General features: G+C 44.3%; 1 protein-coding gene across 2 annotated transcripts; it reads right to left on the bottom strand.

Moving 5' to 3' along the window:
- Positions 1-555: 555 nt before the first annotated feature.
- Positions 556-17,368, bottom strand: TADA1 (transcriptional adaptor 1). 2 transcript variants are annotated; one of them, XM_082702781.1, is made up of 8 exons: positions 17,060-17,368; positions 12,429-12,520; positions 12,077-12,142; positions 7,621-7,718; positions 5,759-5,968; positions 4,368-4,519; positions 2,226-2,388; positions 556-1,781 (listed from the first exon to the last, which is right to left on the bottom strand). In XM_082702781.1, exons 1-8 carry the CDS (start codon positions 17,131-17,133, stop codon positions 1,629-1,631), a joined length of 1,008 nt encoding a protein of 335 aa, XP_082558907.1. In that variant the 5' UTR covers positions 17,134-17,368; the 3' UTR covers positions 556-1,628. The 2 variants fall into 2 exon arrangements, with proteins under 2 accessions (XP_082558907.1, XP_082558908.1); XM_082702782.1 differs by having other exon boundaries at positions 2,226-2,354.
- Between the last annotated feature and the right edge of the window lie 8 nt (positions 17,369-17,376).

Raw genomic sequence — 17,376 nt, 5'->3', positions numbered from 1 at the left:
TGAGGAAGACCGGCATGAAAAGCAGATTTTCATTTAAGCCCAAAACACACAAGAGAAAGGGTGTCCTCTGGTGGCCTGTGGTCCCACCAAAGCAGGTGACCTTGATGTAGGCAGGCCGGATCCTAGAGAGCACCAGCGACTTGCTCCCTGGAAGCCGTCACTGTGACAGGCAGCAGGACACGGCTGAGGCCCCGGCTGCTCTCCATCGAAGGACTGCATAAAGCTTTACGTCCCCGGATGTACAGACGGCCCAAAACAAAGCCACTACATTCACTAGGTATCACTGCAAATTTTTCTCAATCTAAAAAATTACCTAAAATTCTGAAGGACTTCTCAGACTTGTGCCAAGAACTGAAACCAGGGTGTTTTTCTTTTTAGTTTACACATCCCAAAAGGAAGAAATGGCATGCTGAAGTCGGAACCCATTCTATAATGTTTCTCATCTAGCGCATCCCTCTGCAAAGTCTGCTAAGATCTCAGAGAGCAGGGCTGTTCAAACTTCTGTAGGAGGCAGTTTTCCTTGTATGTTTATTTTAATAAACACACAAAAAGAAGTTTTCTCCTGAAAGGTTTATTTGTCACATTTAAAGTACAAAATCAAATACACAGATCCAAATACTGAACCATGTGAACAAGTCCGTCGATACATAGATCACGTAGCCCTACACAGCCCATCCAAACATTCTAGCATAGCCCTATACTATCTTCTGAGTAAAAAGCATCACTTCTAAAAAAAACAAACTTTATTATTAGTAACACTGCCAAATGTAAATTATTTTCAGTTTATCATTGGATAAAGGATAGAAACATACTGCAGAGGAACTGGGGAATTTCTAAGTATAAATCTAGTATGTGTATGTGGGCCTTTTAAAACATATTCTATAGAAATAGTCAGTAGATGGACTTGCCGACCAAAGTCCTTGGGCATAGCAACTATAAAAGAAACAAGTTATAAGAAAAAACTTTGTAAGATTAATTATATTCGAGGTTTTTGTTTTGTTGTTGTTGTTTTGGTTTTTAATGCAAAAAAAGGACTTTGTCTAACAGCACAGCATTTCTAGGTCCTATTTTCTATGGAGTTGTAATGAACTTTGAGGGAGACACCTATATCTGTTAAACTGGTCACTAAAGGAGGTATATGATTTTTAACACTGTGTGGATTATTTCAACCAAAATGCAAGAGCAGTTCTTTAGAAGAAAGGCAGAGATGTCAGACTTGCCAGATATAGAATATATGCGGCCACTGAAAACACAGATGTCCCTGCTGATCATGGGGACTAAGTTATAACAGCTTCTTTGTTCTAGGATGTCATCTACCTCACGTGTAGACCACAGGACACTAAGCCTCAGATGCCCAAAAACTTTTCTAATCCAGGCACAGAATTTTTTCAGTGCTTCCTCCCATAACTGAGAACACACACACATACAGAGACATGGGTCATGAGCAAAGTCAGATTTATATTAATGGCTTCACAGTAGCAACACAAAATGTACTCAGTGTCACATTTCCATAGGAAAATTTATATTTACACTGTACACTTCAGCCTTGAAATGTGGACCCAAAAAACATCCAATTCTCAACAACCAATGAATTCGCTGAGGGTCCCGTCCCCTCAGACCGCCCTAACTCAGCAGAGCGACAGGCCTTCCTTGGCCGCCAGGCGCTGGCGGTGGACTTTGTCCTGCCGCAGTTCTTCGTGATTGGGGTGCCAGAGCTTCATGATGATCCTTTCTATGTTGAGAGCGTAGACGGTATGTGTAGGAATGACTTCCCTGTGCACCTGTGATTCAAATATTTGCATGTTTCCGATTTCGCTTCAGTGTATGTATTTTTCCAACATATAAAATTAAAAAGGGCTCTATCCACCAACACACACAAAAGTTGCACAAATCTACTGACTAGAAGCCAGAGTCTAGTGAAGCTCCAACTAGATAACAAGAAAACAAGTAACAAGCCTCTGAAATAGGAGTAAGGGAACAGAGGATTTTTTTTTTTTCTTTTATTTCTTTTGCGGGGCCTGTGGGGTCTGGGAGAGGGAAGAAGGGAGGAGGAAGGAAGCCTGGACCCTGGATCTGAAACATGAAGGTAGTATGAACGGCTTTAATGAACTCAAAACGGAAAACCAAAACCAGGAAGAGGAAAGGCTACTGAATATCTTCGTAAACTCGCAGAAACTTTGAACCTATCCCTAAATCTAGGCCAACCTGAAGGGGCCAAGAGTTACCTGCAGAGCTTCGAAAAGGTCGTACATGTTGACAGGAGGCAAAGAGGCGGGCAGAGTGTCCCCGGAGCACGCCAGGAGGAGGGCTGCCTGCTGCTCCGCGTCATCGGGGGGCGGGTAGGAAGCGGGATTCTGACCGGCACAAGGAGCAGAAAAGGCTGGAGGACTGGAAACAAAGCCAGTAACTAGGAAGGAGACCACTGAACAACTAGAATAGAAATGGACTTTAATACATCTTATTAAAAATATCTTCAAATGAACGAGAAACCCAATTACAAACCCAATTAATTTTTAGCTAGTATATACATCAGTAGCCCATAATTTACATTTTTAAAGGCAGCCCATCTGTCAAGCTGGAAACAGAATGCAGAGCAACTACACTTACACGCCTCTCTCCACAATGTTAAAATATTTACTAAGCTCAGGACACTGAGCCAAAATTGTTTCCTGCCCTTGAAGTGCTTCTAGTCCAGGGGGTGGGGGGCGTGGGGGTAGCGACTTAATTAAAGGAAAATGAAATTGAAACACTGACGAGAGAGGAAGATAAAATGTAACTGGAGACAATAGGACTGAAAAATAACATCCAAGAAAAGAAGATACAGCACAGAATAAGCAATAAGCAAAAATGGAGGATGGAGAAAATCCAAATCCTGCCAATTTCCCAAAACAGGACCTAGATAGAGTACCAGCAGGGAAGGCAGGCACAATTTTTATATCATAAAACTGTAGGAGATGACCTACACAATTCGGAAGACCATCCCAGAGGTAACACAACAGTGAGGAGGTAACTCAGGAACGCGCAGAAGCGGGGTATGAGAGTGGGTAAGGGCATCAGGAAAGTCAGCCCTGCTGGGGGACGGACGAAGCAGCCAGCAGCGAGGCAGAAGCCCTCCAGGGACCGGCCAGCGGGGAGAGAGGGCAGCTCAGGAGGCCTGGCGGGGTCAGAAACACTACTCCCAGCATTCAGCCACTACAAGGAGCTCCCCCCTCCAACCCCCTTTCTTGTTTTTTTGTTGTTGTTGTTGTTTCCTAGAAAAGAATGGCTTACAAAAGAGAACAAGTACTCCCACACAGATAGGCCTGAATGCGACTGAGCATGGAAACCCTCACACCCGGCAATCTGAGTACAAACGGTGCTCTTCGGAGGGCCCGTGTGAGCCACCTCAAGGACTTTAGCCACGAAGGAGAATCTGGTTCAACCCCTCCACGTGCTGTCAACACTTTGCTGTGTCCAACTCTTTCTCAGCTTCCCACCCTTCACCTCGTCCTACCACACCTTCTACCTTCCCTTCCTGTTAGTTCTCCACCGACGTCCCTCCCAGCGGCCTTCCCAGTCACACTTTGCTCTCGGAACGTGTACCTTCCTGTCATCTCCCTGACCAACCAGCCAACTGGCGCTCAAAGAAATTCAGTCACTGCAGTCACCACGAGAAAAATGACATCACTGCTTTTTCTTTCCCAAAGGCTTAAACTCTGGACTAAATTATTTGCTGGGAAGGAAGAAAGGAAGGTAGGGGTGAAGACAGACCCCACAGGGATAGATGAAAGGTCATCCAGGTCATCTCATGAAGCGAAGACTCCGGCGGTTACAAGTCCCGGGAGCCGTCCCCGGAGGGCGGACAGAGGAATCCCGCAGTCGCGGGCCGAGACCAGGTCTGCCAGGAGCAATGGGACCCAGTAGGCCACTGTCTGGAGCTACCGCCACAGGAGCCACACAAGGAGGCAGAGAAACACTTCCCAGCCCTCCTCCCACCACCGAGCCACCCAACCCTGACCCAACAGTCACAGGCGCGCTTCCGACTGAGCGCAGCCCCGCTGCTACCCCCGGGCGGGGCGGGCGCTCAGGAGCCCTGAGAACGCACCGCCCCAGGGCACCACTCCAGTGCACTTCGGAAGATGCCAGGCACGAGGCACTCACGTCGAACCACACGTGGCAGCCTCGCCAACTTCGCCTCTGATAAACAGCACCAAGTACTTCACCAGTTACCAAGCAAGGATGCAGCTCCAGAAAGCAAACCGCCCTGGTCTCAAAGGTACTTAGACTTACAGGAATGGAGTGACCAATCATTCACCAGCGACGGGACACAGGACAGAAGCGCGCCAGCTAGAAAGAAGGGCTGCGCCATCACAAGCAACCCCATGTACCTCTCTATTAAGTTGTTGTACGCCACGACACTGTTCTTCAGGTAAGGCTGTGGGGTCACGTTACTCCCAAAGGCATATTTAAAATGACCGTCACGTAACCGATAAGCTTTCCTTCTGGACACAACAGATGTCAATATATCTTTCAGGTGATTCTGTGAAAACAAGTAAAGAAAGGAGAACAGCATGAACTCCTGTTTAAAAGCAAATCATAAAACTTCCATTGACTAAAAAACGTTTACTAGTGTTCAGTGGACGGAGGCGCGAGACAGGCTGGCATATGGTGGACCCAAATGAAGGTTTACCAGGGAGCCACACGAAGGAGGGAGCCGCGCTATTTTTATTTAGTTCTATTTAATAGGGGCTTGCTCTACACGTAATTTATTAAAGAAGTTGTTTATACCCTAAAACTGGCTCCTTTCTCAAAAAAAGAATTTTCAGATAGCTTTAAATGAAAGTACAAAAAAAAATTACATGAAACTTTTTAAAGGAGGCTTTAAAAATAAGACAAGAAGTTTCAAGATCTAAGATTTATTGGTTGTAATGCTCAATCTAGTAAAATCCTTGCAAGAAAAGAACCTTGGCTCTCTCAAAAGCCACATGTACAACAAATATCTAGGAAATAAGCAAAAAATCAGGTATTTAGTATCTCTTTATGAGCACCAAGTACATAAGAGGGGAATGGAAAATGTCTGTGAAAATAAAGAGACAGAGCTGGCCCCAGCCTACTGCTAGCAACGGCGGAGTCGGGATCAGGCCTGGTGTTTCAAGTACACCAGTAAGATCATCTCACACCCAGGCCTGAATGATGTAAACTGTCATTTCCACACAGAATTCCTTTAATGTTTACAACTTCATGAGACAGCTCTTATGATCTTTGAGGTACATGTGAGGAAGTGGGGCCCCCAAGTATTGAGGGTTACCCAATATCGCCCGGCATACCCGGGACTACAGACCCCATATACCTTGTCCAGTAACTGAATGCATGAAGTGGATGGATCAGTGGAAGATGTGGTGAGGTGAGGCAAGAATCCCACTGCTTGGAAACCAAGTCTAATGCTCTTTAAAGGCTGTGCCACAGCAAACACCAGTGATTTTAATCTTTACGATTCTCAAACTCTTTTTCCCCCTTAAAACGGTTTCCCTGTTAAATTAAACACCAAGTCAAGTACAAGTGTTATGCCCTAATTAACCTTTCTGAAGAGCTTAGGCTGTTAACTGAAGGCAACTGCTTGGACCACGGGGTGCTTCCCTCCACCAAAGAAAACAATTTCAAGATGACAACTCCGAGATGGCAACATTTTGGTTCTTTTCTTGCAGTCCCAACTTTCAACAACACACCCAAGCTCGTTACACCCAACTTGTAAGAATGTTCCTGTCACCAGCAAACTAACCTCCACGGCATAGACAACAGCTGAGACCGCCTCCTCCGTGACGTTGTCCAACCCGTGCTCGTAAGCGGTCACTATCATCCTCCCTTCAAGCTGACCCCGAGTGGGAAGCATCATTGTGTGGGAACAAAGTTTCAAGTCATCATCATCTTGGGGATCCTTTGCCACAAACTGCTGGGCTCCCGAGAGGGGATTTTGAGGCTGGAATCTATGCTATGGGTAAGAAAACTTTTCAAAATTATTCATCACAGTGGCAAGCAATAATGCAAAGAAAAGTAACCAATTTACGGCTTGAGATCCCACAAATTAATGCCACCAAAACCATACCACAGGGTGTTAAAAAAACATTAGTAACTCATGCACAAATAATCACAGTCACACCCATTACATAGTAATAACGCAGACATGAGCTAATGGGAACAGTGGCAGTGCGCACAGTGGTCTGTTCTGTTCAGTGAACACCTGGGTAATCACAGAAGATATGGCTCTGTGCTTAAAAATACAATTAGGGGAAAGGAGAAAATACAAAACTATTTTTAAACAAGTCAGAGTATACTTGTAAGTAAGCAAATTCTGAAAGTAGAAATAGAGAGTAATATTCCAATTACGCTCTAAAAGCCGAGCCAACCAACATAACCTCTAATAACAGGTATTGCAAGAGAACACCAGTGTAACTACTTTATATCATCTTCTACTTAAAATCCTCAACACAGAATCTCGCTAAGACATATCATTCTAATTATTTAAAATAGCTTTTCTTGGGGCGCCTGGATGGCTCAGTTGGGTAAGTGCCCGTCTGACTCTTGATTTCAGTTCAGGTCATCATCTCAGAGTCATGAGGTCAAGCCCCAAGTAGGGCTCTGCACCCAGCAAGGAGCCTGTCTGAGATCCTTTCTCCCTCTGCCTCTCCCTTGGTCCTAGAAGAGCACGTGTGTGCACTCTCTCTCTAAAATAAATAAATAAATCCTTAAAAAAATAAAATAAACTAGTGTTTCCCAATCTTGTCCCACCCAAAAAACTTCTGCCTTCCTCGGGTACATCCAGACAGCCCATCTGGTCTCTCCATCATCGGTGGCAGAGAAGCTGCTGGTAGCGAATATGACCTGTCCCCATTTAAAGTTTGTATTACAGAAGGAACACTGGTTGTTTTTCCATTTTCCAAGTATAAAACTGTATTTTATATCAAATATCCCTTTCTAAACCAAGGTACGCTTCTCTGGAGATACTGATGCCCTCTGGATTGAATACGATTGATAGAAAACACAGAGCAAAGGTAGCAATAAATGTTTGTTGATGTTAATCAACAAACCTATCAACTACCAGTCAAATCTATAAAAGGAATACTTTTGAGAAACTTTCTTCCCCAAATACGAACAAAAAAGCAAGTTATTCTAAAATGTTTACAAGTGTTACAGCCAAACCCCTCATCAACCCCTGCTGATCCCCAGAGGCTCAGGGCCTAGCTGGGCATCACCAGGATCCTGCCAGAGACCTCCAGGCGTCCTGTAGCCAGGGAGCAGAAGTCTTCAATGGGTGAAACATTATTCATTCCACAAAAATATTTTAAGAGGAGAAAGAATACAGGCATACTTTTTGAATCATTAAAAAATCGTGAGGTACTAATGAAAACCTATTAATACTTATGTTGTAACAAACTGGAACTATAAAAACTCAGACCACTTGGGACTCAGAATCTTTGAAACTCTCATCAACTTCAAATACAGTAACATCTTTCCCCCTGAATCATGGCCCCCCTTTTTCAACTCTACTACCAGTATTTTAAGATTTATTTAGAAATGAAAGCCAGTTTCATCACACCAGCATGTAAATCAGTTGTTACCAAGATCTATCGAATAACAACCTACATCAAATTTCTGACGAACAGAAGAAAGCTTTTTCTTCCCCTTTGGTTTTCCAGGTTTAGCTGCAGAACCCCCTGTCCAGGGCAAAGATCCAGCACCCTCTGTGCGAGAGAAAAATCATAACCGTAAGAGAAAATAATGACAGTTGTCAACTGCTAAGTTTGCTTTCATTTTGGGCTAAAAAAGTATGGAATGCTCAAGTAATGAAACTAAATAATAAATGCTTAAATTCAGATCTTCTCTTTCTACTTTCTAAACAAAATTATGAATCCTCTCAAATCGTGTTTTTTCAGCTGTAACCAAACTTATTTCTTTATGAAGACAAACTTGTTTTTTCTATTTTAATTAATGTTTATTGGGTGCTTTCTTTGCTTATGAGTAGCAGTAGTATCAAAAAAGGACAGAATTTTCTAGTTCAAGATGGCGAACAGAGCACACAAATCTCCTCTCTCTTCCAAGACCAACTAAAAATGGTAATAGTGAAAAGGAAACAGCATGTATCCACGACGGTGACAAAAAGGAAGACGAGTGAAACAAGATGAGAGCCCAACGAACTCCAACAATGAGTTAAAGAGGGGCGCCCGGGGGGCCCAGAGGGTTAAGCCTCTGCCTTCGGCTCAGGTCATGATTTCAGGGTCCTGGGATCGAGCCCCGCATCGGGCTCTCTGCTCAGCAGGGAGCCTGCTTCCCCCTCTCTCTCTGCCTGCCTCTCTGCCTACTTGTGATCTCTCTCTGTCAAATAAATAAATAAAATCTTTTAAAAAAACCAAAAAACCAATGAGCTAAAGAGGTGCTAAATTAAAGCAGACACACGGAAGCCGTAATCCAGCAGTAGCCTAGGCTAGGCAAGGTTGGGAAATGCAGAAAGCAGTCAACCTGCACAGCAGAAATCCACAAAGTCTGGATTTGGAGAAGGTGAGTACAGTGGAAACCGGAGGGGTCAGTAAGGTTAAAAACAAGATTAACGGAAGGTCTGTACTCAAAAATCGCATACACAAACCCCTTCCCTCACCCCTGGCAGTGTGCTCGGTACAAAATAAAAATTCAGGGTCCCCTGTTCAAACATTTACAATTTTCGAGCAACCATGGTAGAGCCCTAAGCCAAGTAAGGGGCCCTTCGGAGTTCATGGGCAGTTCACAGGCCCTGAAGCTGGCCCAGCGCAGTGTTTATAACAGCAGGGGGAAGGGGCGGGGTGGGGATGGGGCAAGAGGATGGCCAACGCTCCCCTAGCTAAACGGAACAAAACTTCTGGGCTATCCTGAGGTCGTTGGTACAGATGCTGGCAGCCCAGAGCACAACTCTCCGCGTGCTGACATGTGAGGAGCCCCAGCCGAGCTGGCCTCCCGTCAGCAGCCGCTACAGCAAAACCCCCAGGCGTCGTATGCTTCACTCTTCAACATGCGTCACCAGACATCGGACGATCATCTGTAACATGATCTGAAAGCCCAAGCTCAACAAACAGAAAACGGAGGTCCCAGACTAAAGAATTCAGGCAACACAAAGGACTTCAAATAATTTCTAACTGGGGTCTTCAGAGAAGTTTGAAAAGATGTATATCCATAAAACAAAAAGAAGGTATTGTAAAAATTGCTGAATTAAAGAATGCACTGGAGGGGCGCTTGGGTGGCTCAGTGGGTTAAATGTCTGCCTTCGGCTCAGGTCCTGATCCCGGGGTCCTGAGATCGAGCCCCGAGTCGGGCTCCCTGATCCGTGGGAAGCCTGCCTCCCCCTCTCCCTCTGCTGCTTCCCCTGCTTGTGTTCTCTCTCTCTTTCAAATAAAAAAATATAATCTTAAGAAAAAAAAAAAAAAAGAATGCACTGGACAGAAAGATTGAAAGAGTTGAAGAAATCTCACAAACACAAAGCATTAATGCAGATGTCTAAAATCAGTAAATACAGAAAGAGATTTAAGTTCCAATGAGGAGCTATCGAAGTCCTACCAGAAGATCAAGAAACAAAGTGGTTGTCTTTGAGGAAAAAGTCTAGGAGTGGGAAGGAACTTTTCATTATAAGACTGTCTGTATCATTTCTTTCTAACCATGAGTGTATGTATAGTTCAGAGGCTAAAAAAAAGGCAAAGTAATCCAAGCTCATACAGTACACTTGAAACCCCCCCCCCCAATTTTAATAAGATAGGGGGAAAAAAAGGCCACTCATCATCTAAGCAAAAACATTACTTCCATTTTGATGTTTTTTGAAGAATGAATTTTTAAAGCTTTAAAAAAAATACTCCAAGTCTGTCAGCTAAAAAAGAGCTATCTGGACACTTACGATGAGTACTGAGTACAGAACTGTTGAATCACTATATTGCACACCCGAAACTGACATAGCACTGCATATTAACTAGACTGGAATTAGAAAGTAGCGGGGGGTGGGGGGGGACTGTTTGGGAAGTCAAGTTCCTCCTCTCCACCACTTCCAATGTCTTTTTGGAACACCCAGTCTCCTGGATGAAGTCAGCCGATTGCGGACGATTCCCAGCAAAGCCTACTCCTGCCGGAGGGGCCTGGGCATTGGGTGACGCTGCTGATGTGTGACCACAGTCCCAGCGAGGACGCACCGCACAGTGAGTGAGGTCGGGCCGGCAACAAGGCCAGCTTTCCCGCAGCAGGCAGATTTCAGTGCGGACCCAACGCTTCCACTTACTGGTCGCAGAAGGTGTCAGTTAAGTTTTGCTTTTTATTTCCTTTTGTTTTCTCTAAAGTTTCCTAATCCATAAAAAAGGAGGCTAATACCTACTCTAAACAGCTGTTGTGAAGGTTAACAAGAATGACTGACCGTGTCTGTTGCACTGCAGTCGCTCTATCAATATTACGAAAATCATTTTTCCTGCCTAGCTTAGAAAAACAGAAAACCCACCCCTAAGTAGTATACGTACAAAGAACTATTTCTATTTTTCACTTTTAAATCATCTCTTTGATGCCAGCAACCATTAATTTCATTAATTCATTCATTAATTTCATTAATGGTTGTAGGCCTGATAGAGAAGTAACCTCTCAAATTCCAAATGTTTTATCCTTTATTTTAAAATAAGCAGTAACAAACATTCATGCCTATCAAAGGCTTTATTTAGTTAAAATCAGCCACTTAACACTTTCTAATACCACTCCATGTTTGTTTGGCAATTTCTTTTTTTACTTTCAAGAGTACTTTTTCACTGTTCTCTTGTACGCTTTTTAATATATATCTGTAGGGCAAATCTTACTGTATTTTGTAAGTGTGAAAGCAAGAACACCGAATAATTACCTATGCCACCTAAGCCAGTGGAAAAACCTCAACTTGCGCCTAAGTCTCTTGACTCCTCTCAGCCAGGGTTTTTACTCCCGGTCCCACCGCTCACCCTTTCCGCGCACTTTTTAGAACACACGGACATGAAAAGCACGATCTAGGTCTCACCATGTTGGCTTTCCTGATAAATTAAATTTTACACAGAGGAGTGGATCGCCTCTATGACCCAACTAGTTGAAGTCCACCCCTGTCTGAAGGAAACAGAACATGAGAAATCGGACACCCGTGACCACGTGCAGCACGGGGCGGGTGGGCTCGGGGAAACAGCCCCGCCTGACCCCACTCCCCACAAACAAACGCTCACTGTTCACTACTCTGCGCCAACGACAGCTTTTCCAAGTGTGAGGACTCGGCCTGGAGGAGGTTCCATGTGAACGCTTTCTCATACAGCAGAGGTTAGCAGAGGGAAATGACAGAAAGTTCTAGTAGTCACTTCTATATAAAGATGGCCGTCACAATCACCACGGGTCCTTTAAAAACAAAAATACTCAATCTACACCAGGAGGGCCCTATAAATCCCAGTTTTTAACAAGAGCTCAGGATAAGTTTTACTGCAAGGCAAATTTTTAATGTATTTAAATTATTTATTTTCGACTACTTGATTCAAGCAAGATGGTTCAAAGAAGTGACTTGCACCACTTTAGCAAAAAACCAGTAGTCATTGTTTCTATCTATACCTATTCAGGGCGAAGTGACAGGACCAGCTTCTACCTACCCCCCAAAAGGCAGCTCTCACCTTCCAGGTGCTACTCTCCTCCTTGAGCATGTAAGTGAGACAGTCCAAGTCCAGGTCTTCACCCCATGTGGTGGCTTCCCCTGCACCTAACCCTCACTCCCCATCCCTGTGTCACGGAAACCCGCTGCTGACACCTGCTGCCCTCCGCTTCGGCATCCTGACTGCCCACCCTCTTCCTGTGCGTCCTTCGTTGAAGTCATCCAAAATCAAGCTGAGCGGAGAGTAAAGACCAAAGTCAATCTAAGCGCAGGGAAATCACCGGCTTTACGAAGGTTCTAAGAAACAGGCTGCACCTGTATAATAAAGGTTTTCTTCTGAGCGGTTCAAAGATCATTTCCTTTTTGCGCAACAGATGTGTCTGTTAAAGGAAACTAAAGCCCGGTGCTCAGTGGCTTTGCTGACGGACGTCCCTGGAAGTATTTACACTCCCTTACCTGGTGTAGACACCAAAATCTGACAACGTGTCAGAATAGCCAGGAGGAAATCGTTGTGAGAATGGACTGAAAAAGGGAAGATTATCATAAGTCAAATACAAAATATTTAAATCGTAAGGAAACCATTATTTGACTTTGGATTATCCCCTACCCTGCCATTCTTTACACTTTATTTTTAATATTCATAGTATTAAAATAATCTTACATACCACTAAAACCCCAATTTTATTTTTTTAACTGAGAAGACTACAAAATATATTGCAATTTATTACTGCAATTACTTATTTGCCATTTATTACAAGTCTGGGAAAACTTCAGAACAGTAAAATAACTCCCCAGATAATTATTTTACCATTATCCTGTGTGAGAAGTCTATGAGCTTCAAGGTCAAACTCTTCTTTGCTGATCTTCTGCTTGAACCACAACTTTAAGTTAGCCCAGTATCTGCAAAGGCAGAAGCAGTATTAAGAACCAAGGGGTCTGCTTCTTTCCGAAATTCACCTTACCTGTTCCAAAACCCAGGGCGGGAAATTTTGCATTCCCTACCGTATAATACGCTCAGTTGTGTTCCTCTCCCCAAATTCGTATGTTGAAGCCCCAGCCCCCAGCACCCAGGAAGTACTTTAAAGCCTTTAAAGAGGTAATTAAATTAAATTAGCATCTTCAGGGTGGGCCCTCAGCCCATGTGATGGGCATCCTTGTAAGAAGAGATTAGGACAGAGACACACACACACAACCAGACAGTGGCCATCTACTAGCCAAGGGGAGAGGAGTCAGAAAAAACAGCCCTGATGACACCTTGAAGCCAGACTTCCACCCTCCTGAAGGATGAGAAAACGAGTGTCTGTTGTTTAAGCCGCCCCCTGTGGTATTTTGTTATGGCAGCCTTGAAAACCAACACACCTAGGAATCAGAATACCGACAGAAGGAAAAGAAAGAAAAAAGTTTTTCCCAGAAGTGACTGGCAGGTAGTCACATAATTGGGTTCATGAATGAATTAGTCAAAACCACAGCTGTACCTTTCATTCCTCACTGTTAACCTTTCTAAAAGATTACCCTCCAGAATTCTACATTTAAGATTTATATTTTTAAAGTATTATTATTAAAGGTATTAACTTAAATATGAATTTCAGATACGCATTCTCATTATTAACTACCGTTAATAATACAGTATCATATATTTGAAAGCAGCTGAGAGATCTTAAAAGTTCACAAGAAAAAGCTTTGTAACTATGTATCATGACAGATACTAACTTACTGTGATAATCATTTTGCAATTTACATAGAATACTTGTTGCACACCTGAAACTAATGTCATGTTATATGTCATATGTCAATCATCCCCCAACTAAAAAAAAAAAAGATCTATATTTTAAAAGGTGTATGTTTTATGGGTTGGGAAAGGGTCATTCATTCTGATCCTATAACCTCCTTCCCTTCAAATGAACTCAAGTTTTAATCTATCAGCTGAAGTAATGAGTTTCTAAATTGCCTCACCACGAAGAAAACACCCATGGGTAGGAGAAACCTAGTGGTTTTTAAAGTGAAAACCAACCACTAATCATAAAAGGTTCCAGTTAACTAGCAGGAAAAAAAAGAGTGAGAGAGAGATTTGATCCTTTATACCTAGATTAGAAATAGGAGTAAAATACGACTTTCCACATCCACAGCCCCTGATTCAGTGCTCAAGGAAGCTGCCCCTTCCTTATGAAGCCGAAAGAAGAGTCACTCAGTCCATATCTTAGAATCACTTACAATTCACACTTAGCTACTTTCTGATGCTCACTTGAGTTCCTGACAGAAAAGACAAAAAAAAAAAAAAAGGTTTCTAAACGAGATGGCTGAATGCCCTCACTGGCTTACTATACCTCTGGCAGGGCTTCTCCTAAACACAGATCCGCTTCAAGCCATCTGAGTCGGTGCCTCTGTATGTAACCCACTACGTGTGCAAGTAACCGCAGGCAAAGTTTCGGCTTCACACGCATTCCTTCTTTCCAGGAGAAAACTAGCTTTAAGGGAGTCAAAGCTGCCTAAGACCCATTTCACTCAACAGCAAAATATGCTAAGTTCTAGAGTCTGGCATGACTTCTCACCTGATACTTACACACTCGTTAGTCGGTAACTTCCCAACAACAGACACTCAAATGCCCTTTTTTTTTTAAGGACAGAAACAATTATGAAATGAAATAAAGTGCCACAGAAAAAAACAAGTGTTTTCCTGTCCCATTCTACCCAATAAGATAGTAACATGAGACAAATTTCATTATTTAAAAACCCTGCATCACAATTTTACAAGAAAGATGCAAATACACTCATATTTTGAATGCGAACTTGTAAGTAAAACCAGGCTCTACCAGGAAGCTCTGCCAACATGATACCACCGATCTCCAGGGACAAACTTCGCGGCCCAAAGGGCTAGCACCCCTTCCAAAATCTGGAAGACCTGCTCCCCAACCCTGGTCTCTGTGTTACCTTGCTGTATAGCCATGGACAAACAACTGTTCCTAACAGTTAGTTGAAAAAGTCAGTCAGCCTCTGTGAAGGTGAGGATGATGGGAGAGAAATACAAGTGGGTCAGACGAGGAAGCACTGGAGAGACTTAGAGACGACTAAATACATATGATAGAGTCACCAAAAATAATCCAACACTTCTCTACACAGGACACTCTCCGGGGTACGACACAAAGTGAGTTAACTAACAAAGGCCACGTCTTTCTAGAAGCTGATGAGGGCATGCAACCTGACGTAAAGGACATTCGGACCACAAGCTAAGTAGAAAACAACTCTCATCTGGGTTCCTTTTACACTGCCTCTGCTCTACCTGCCACCAAGGACCATGTGTAAATGGGCAGGTTGTATAAACCATAGCAAACTACTCATGGAAGAAATGTGAGACATCACTATAGAGCGATGTTATAGTGTTCTAAGGAGCAGGAGGAAAAGACAGTGAGAGAATGGAAAAATACAAAACCACACTATGCCACTAGCTATTCCTGGCACAAAAGCGTATTTTGATTGCATTGTTCATGGAGATTTACCCTACAGATGCACCGAATTTAGCTTTCGCATCTGTATTTGACCAACATCAGAGAGCCAGCATTGGCCTTTAAAGACCACATAGGGAATACTAACTTCAAATTTCTGGCAACCCTGTGTGATATGTGTGGGATCACAGAAGTCACCATCACATCTCATCAGTAAATCACACACAGCAGGTCTCTCAAATTTATTATATTATGGAAACACTTTCCAATATTTTAAGCATCCTAGACGTAACAGTAAAAAGTAATTTTGTGCTTAAAAAAATGTAAATTTTAGCAGTCAGTATTACAAAAGTAACAAACTATAGTAATTAATGAATGGTGAAAACTTAATTTTACTAATTAAAATAATTTTCAATTAATTAAATAAGCAAAGAAATTGACAGTAAACATGAATATTAAGATGTAATTTTAGGTGGACTATTTTATCTTTGGGAGTCAATAAATGTTCACAAAAAATTAAATAATTATGCCAAAATAATAGATTCGATTTTAATGCTAGTGTTTGTAGAAGTCTGATTAATGTTCATAATATTAAAATAATCTTTAAGGATTATATTTTGCTTGGGGCGCTTTGGTGGCACAGTTCGTTAAGTGTTAGACTCTTGATTTCCAGTCAGGTCATGATCTCAGGGTGACGCTGAGCCCCAGGGCAGGATCCGGACCAGTGCTCAAGTGAGGAGTCTGCTTGTCATTCTGTCTCCCCCTCCCGCTCATGCTTGCTCTATCTCAAAGAAATAAACCAGTCTTTTCAAAAAGTCTTACATGGGAATTCTGTGTATCTTGCTAGAATAAAAAGAAGAATGTCAACTCCATCAAAAATAATGTATGACAAAATAATGTATGACATCCAAGTAACTTCAGCCTGCTCATAATAAAGAATATAAAGAAAAAGATAAGAAAGTGTCCCCCCAAACGCCTTGCTCCTGCAGTAACATTATTTTTAAGGGACCATCTACCGAGGAATGCAAATGCGTGGAATATCCCAGAAGCCATCTAGCAGCAACAACACAGGCATTCTAATTTTAAATATTTAAAATGTGTTTCCTATATTTAAAAAATATATAAAATTGTAATAACAATTAATGTTCTGAAAACTTCCAAACTCGTCCTTGTACTTCTGAAATATCTTATCTAGCTTCGGCCTCGGCCAGATTACTGCCGGTTCATCCCGCCATCGGCACTGGCCCTGATGGCGGACTCGGTCCCCTGCCGTAACCCAGGTCTGGCTGGGTGCTGGCGGCTCTGGAACCCCTCGTAAGGCATCAGAGCCAGGAATCAGGCATGGGAGGCCTGGTGACTTCTGAAGGGTTACGTAACCTCCCTAGAACTCGGTCTTCACGTCTATCAAATGGGAAGAATAACCGTCCGGACCTCACACCTCCGATGAGACAGCACGTTAGGGGGCTTAAAGGGTGACCAGCGTCCGTTACTGAGATCATCCCTATAACCGCGGTGATGCTGTCAGTGCTCTATAACGCACGATCTACGCATCCCCGACGTCAGGAAGCTCCCGCCTCCAGGAAGCCCTCCGGGGCGGGCCGCCAGGCGCGGTGCCCGATCCCGCCGGGGCGTGTCGGGCTCCGGGTCACTCGGCCCCGGGCAGGCCCCACGCGTCCCGAAACTCCGCGCAGGGGCCCGCGACCGCTCCGTAGGCCCCTGGACGTGGAGTGCGCCCCTCCCGCCCCACCCAGGGCAGAGAGTCCCGGGCGAAGGCGCCCGCCCGAGTCCCGGGAGGCCCGGCCCCGCCGGCGTCCGGGCGAGTTCGGGCTGCCCGCCCGGCTCCGGCCCGAGAAGCCCGGAGGCCCCGCCGCCCGCGACGCGAGGCAGCACGGGCCTCGGGGCGGCGCGGGGTGGGGGGCGTTTCCAGGGAGGGTCGGCGGCCCGAAACCAGGGGAGCGCCGGCGCGGGGACCCGGAGGCTGTGCCAGAACAGCTCTTACTGTTTCACGTTGTCCCCCAGGGCCTCGCTCAGGTTCTTCTTGGCCGCCTCCAGCTCGCTCACAAAGGTCGCCATTGCTCCCCACGTCTCACCCGACCGCAGACCGCCCTGCCACAGTGACCAACAACCGAAAAACCAATTACGCGAGAGTCTCGGGGCTGGAGGCTCGGTCCGCTCGGGTCTGTCCCGCCCCCTGTCCCTCAGGAGACTTTTGTTTGGTTTTCGGCTCCGCCCGCCTTCCTGAAGAGAAAGTGAGGCGTAAATTCGCCGTTTTCTCAGTCCTCCTCCTCCCGCCCGCTCGAGTCACGTGACTCGTAT

Source organism: Mustela nivalis, assembly GCF_964662115.1.
Source record: "Mustela nivalis genome assembly, chromosome: 16".
Lineage (NCBI taxonomy): Eukaryota > Metazoa > Chordata > Mammalia > Carnivora > Mustelidae > Mustela > Mustela nivalis.
Note: the sequence above shows the minus strand (reverse complement) of the source record. Positions and strands in the feature narration are given on the sequence as shown.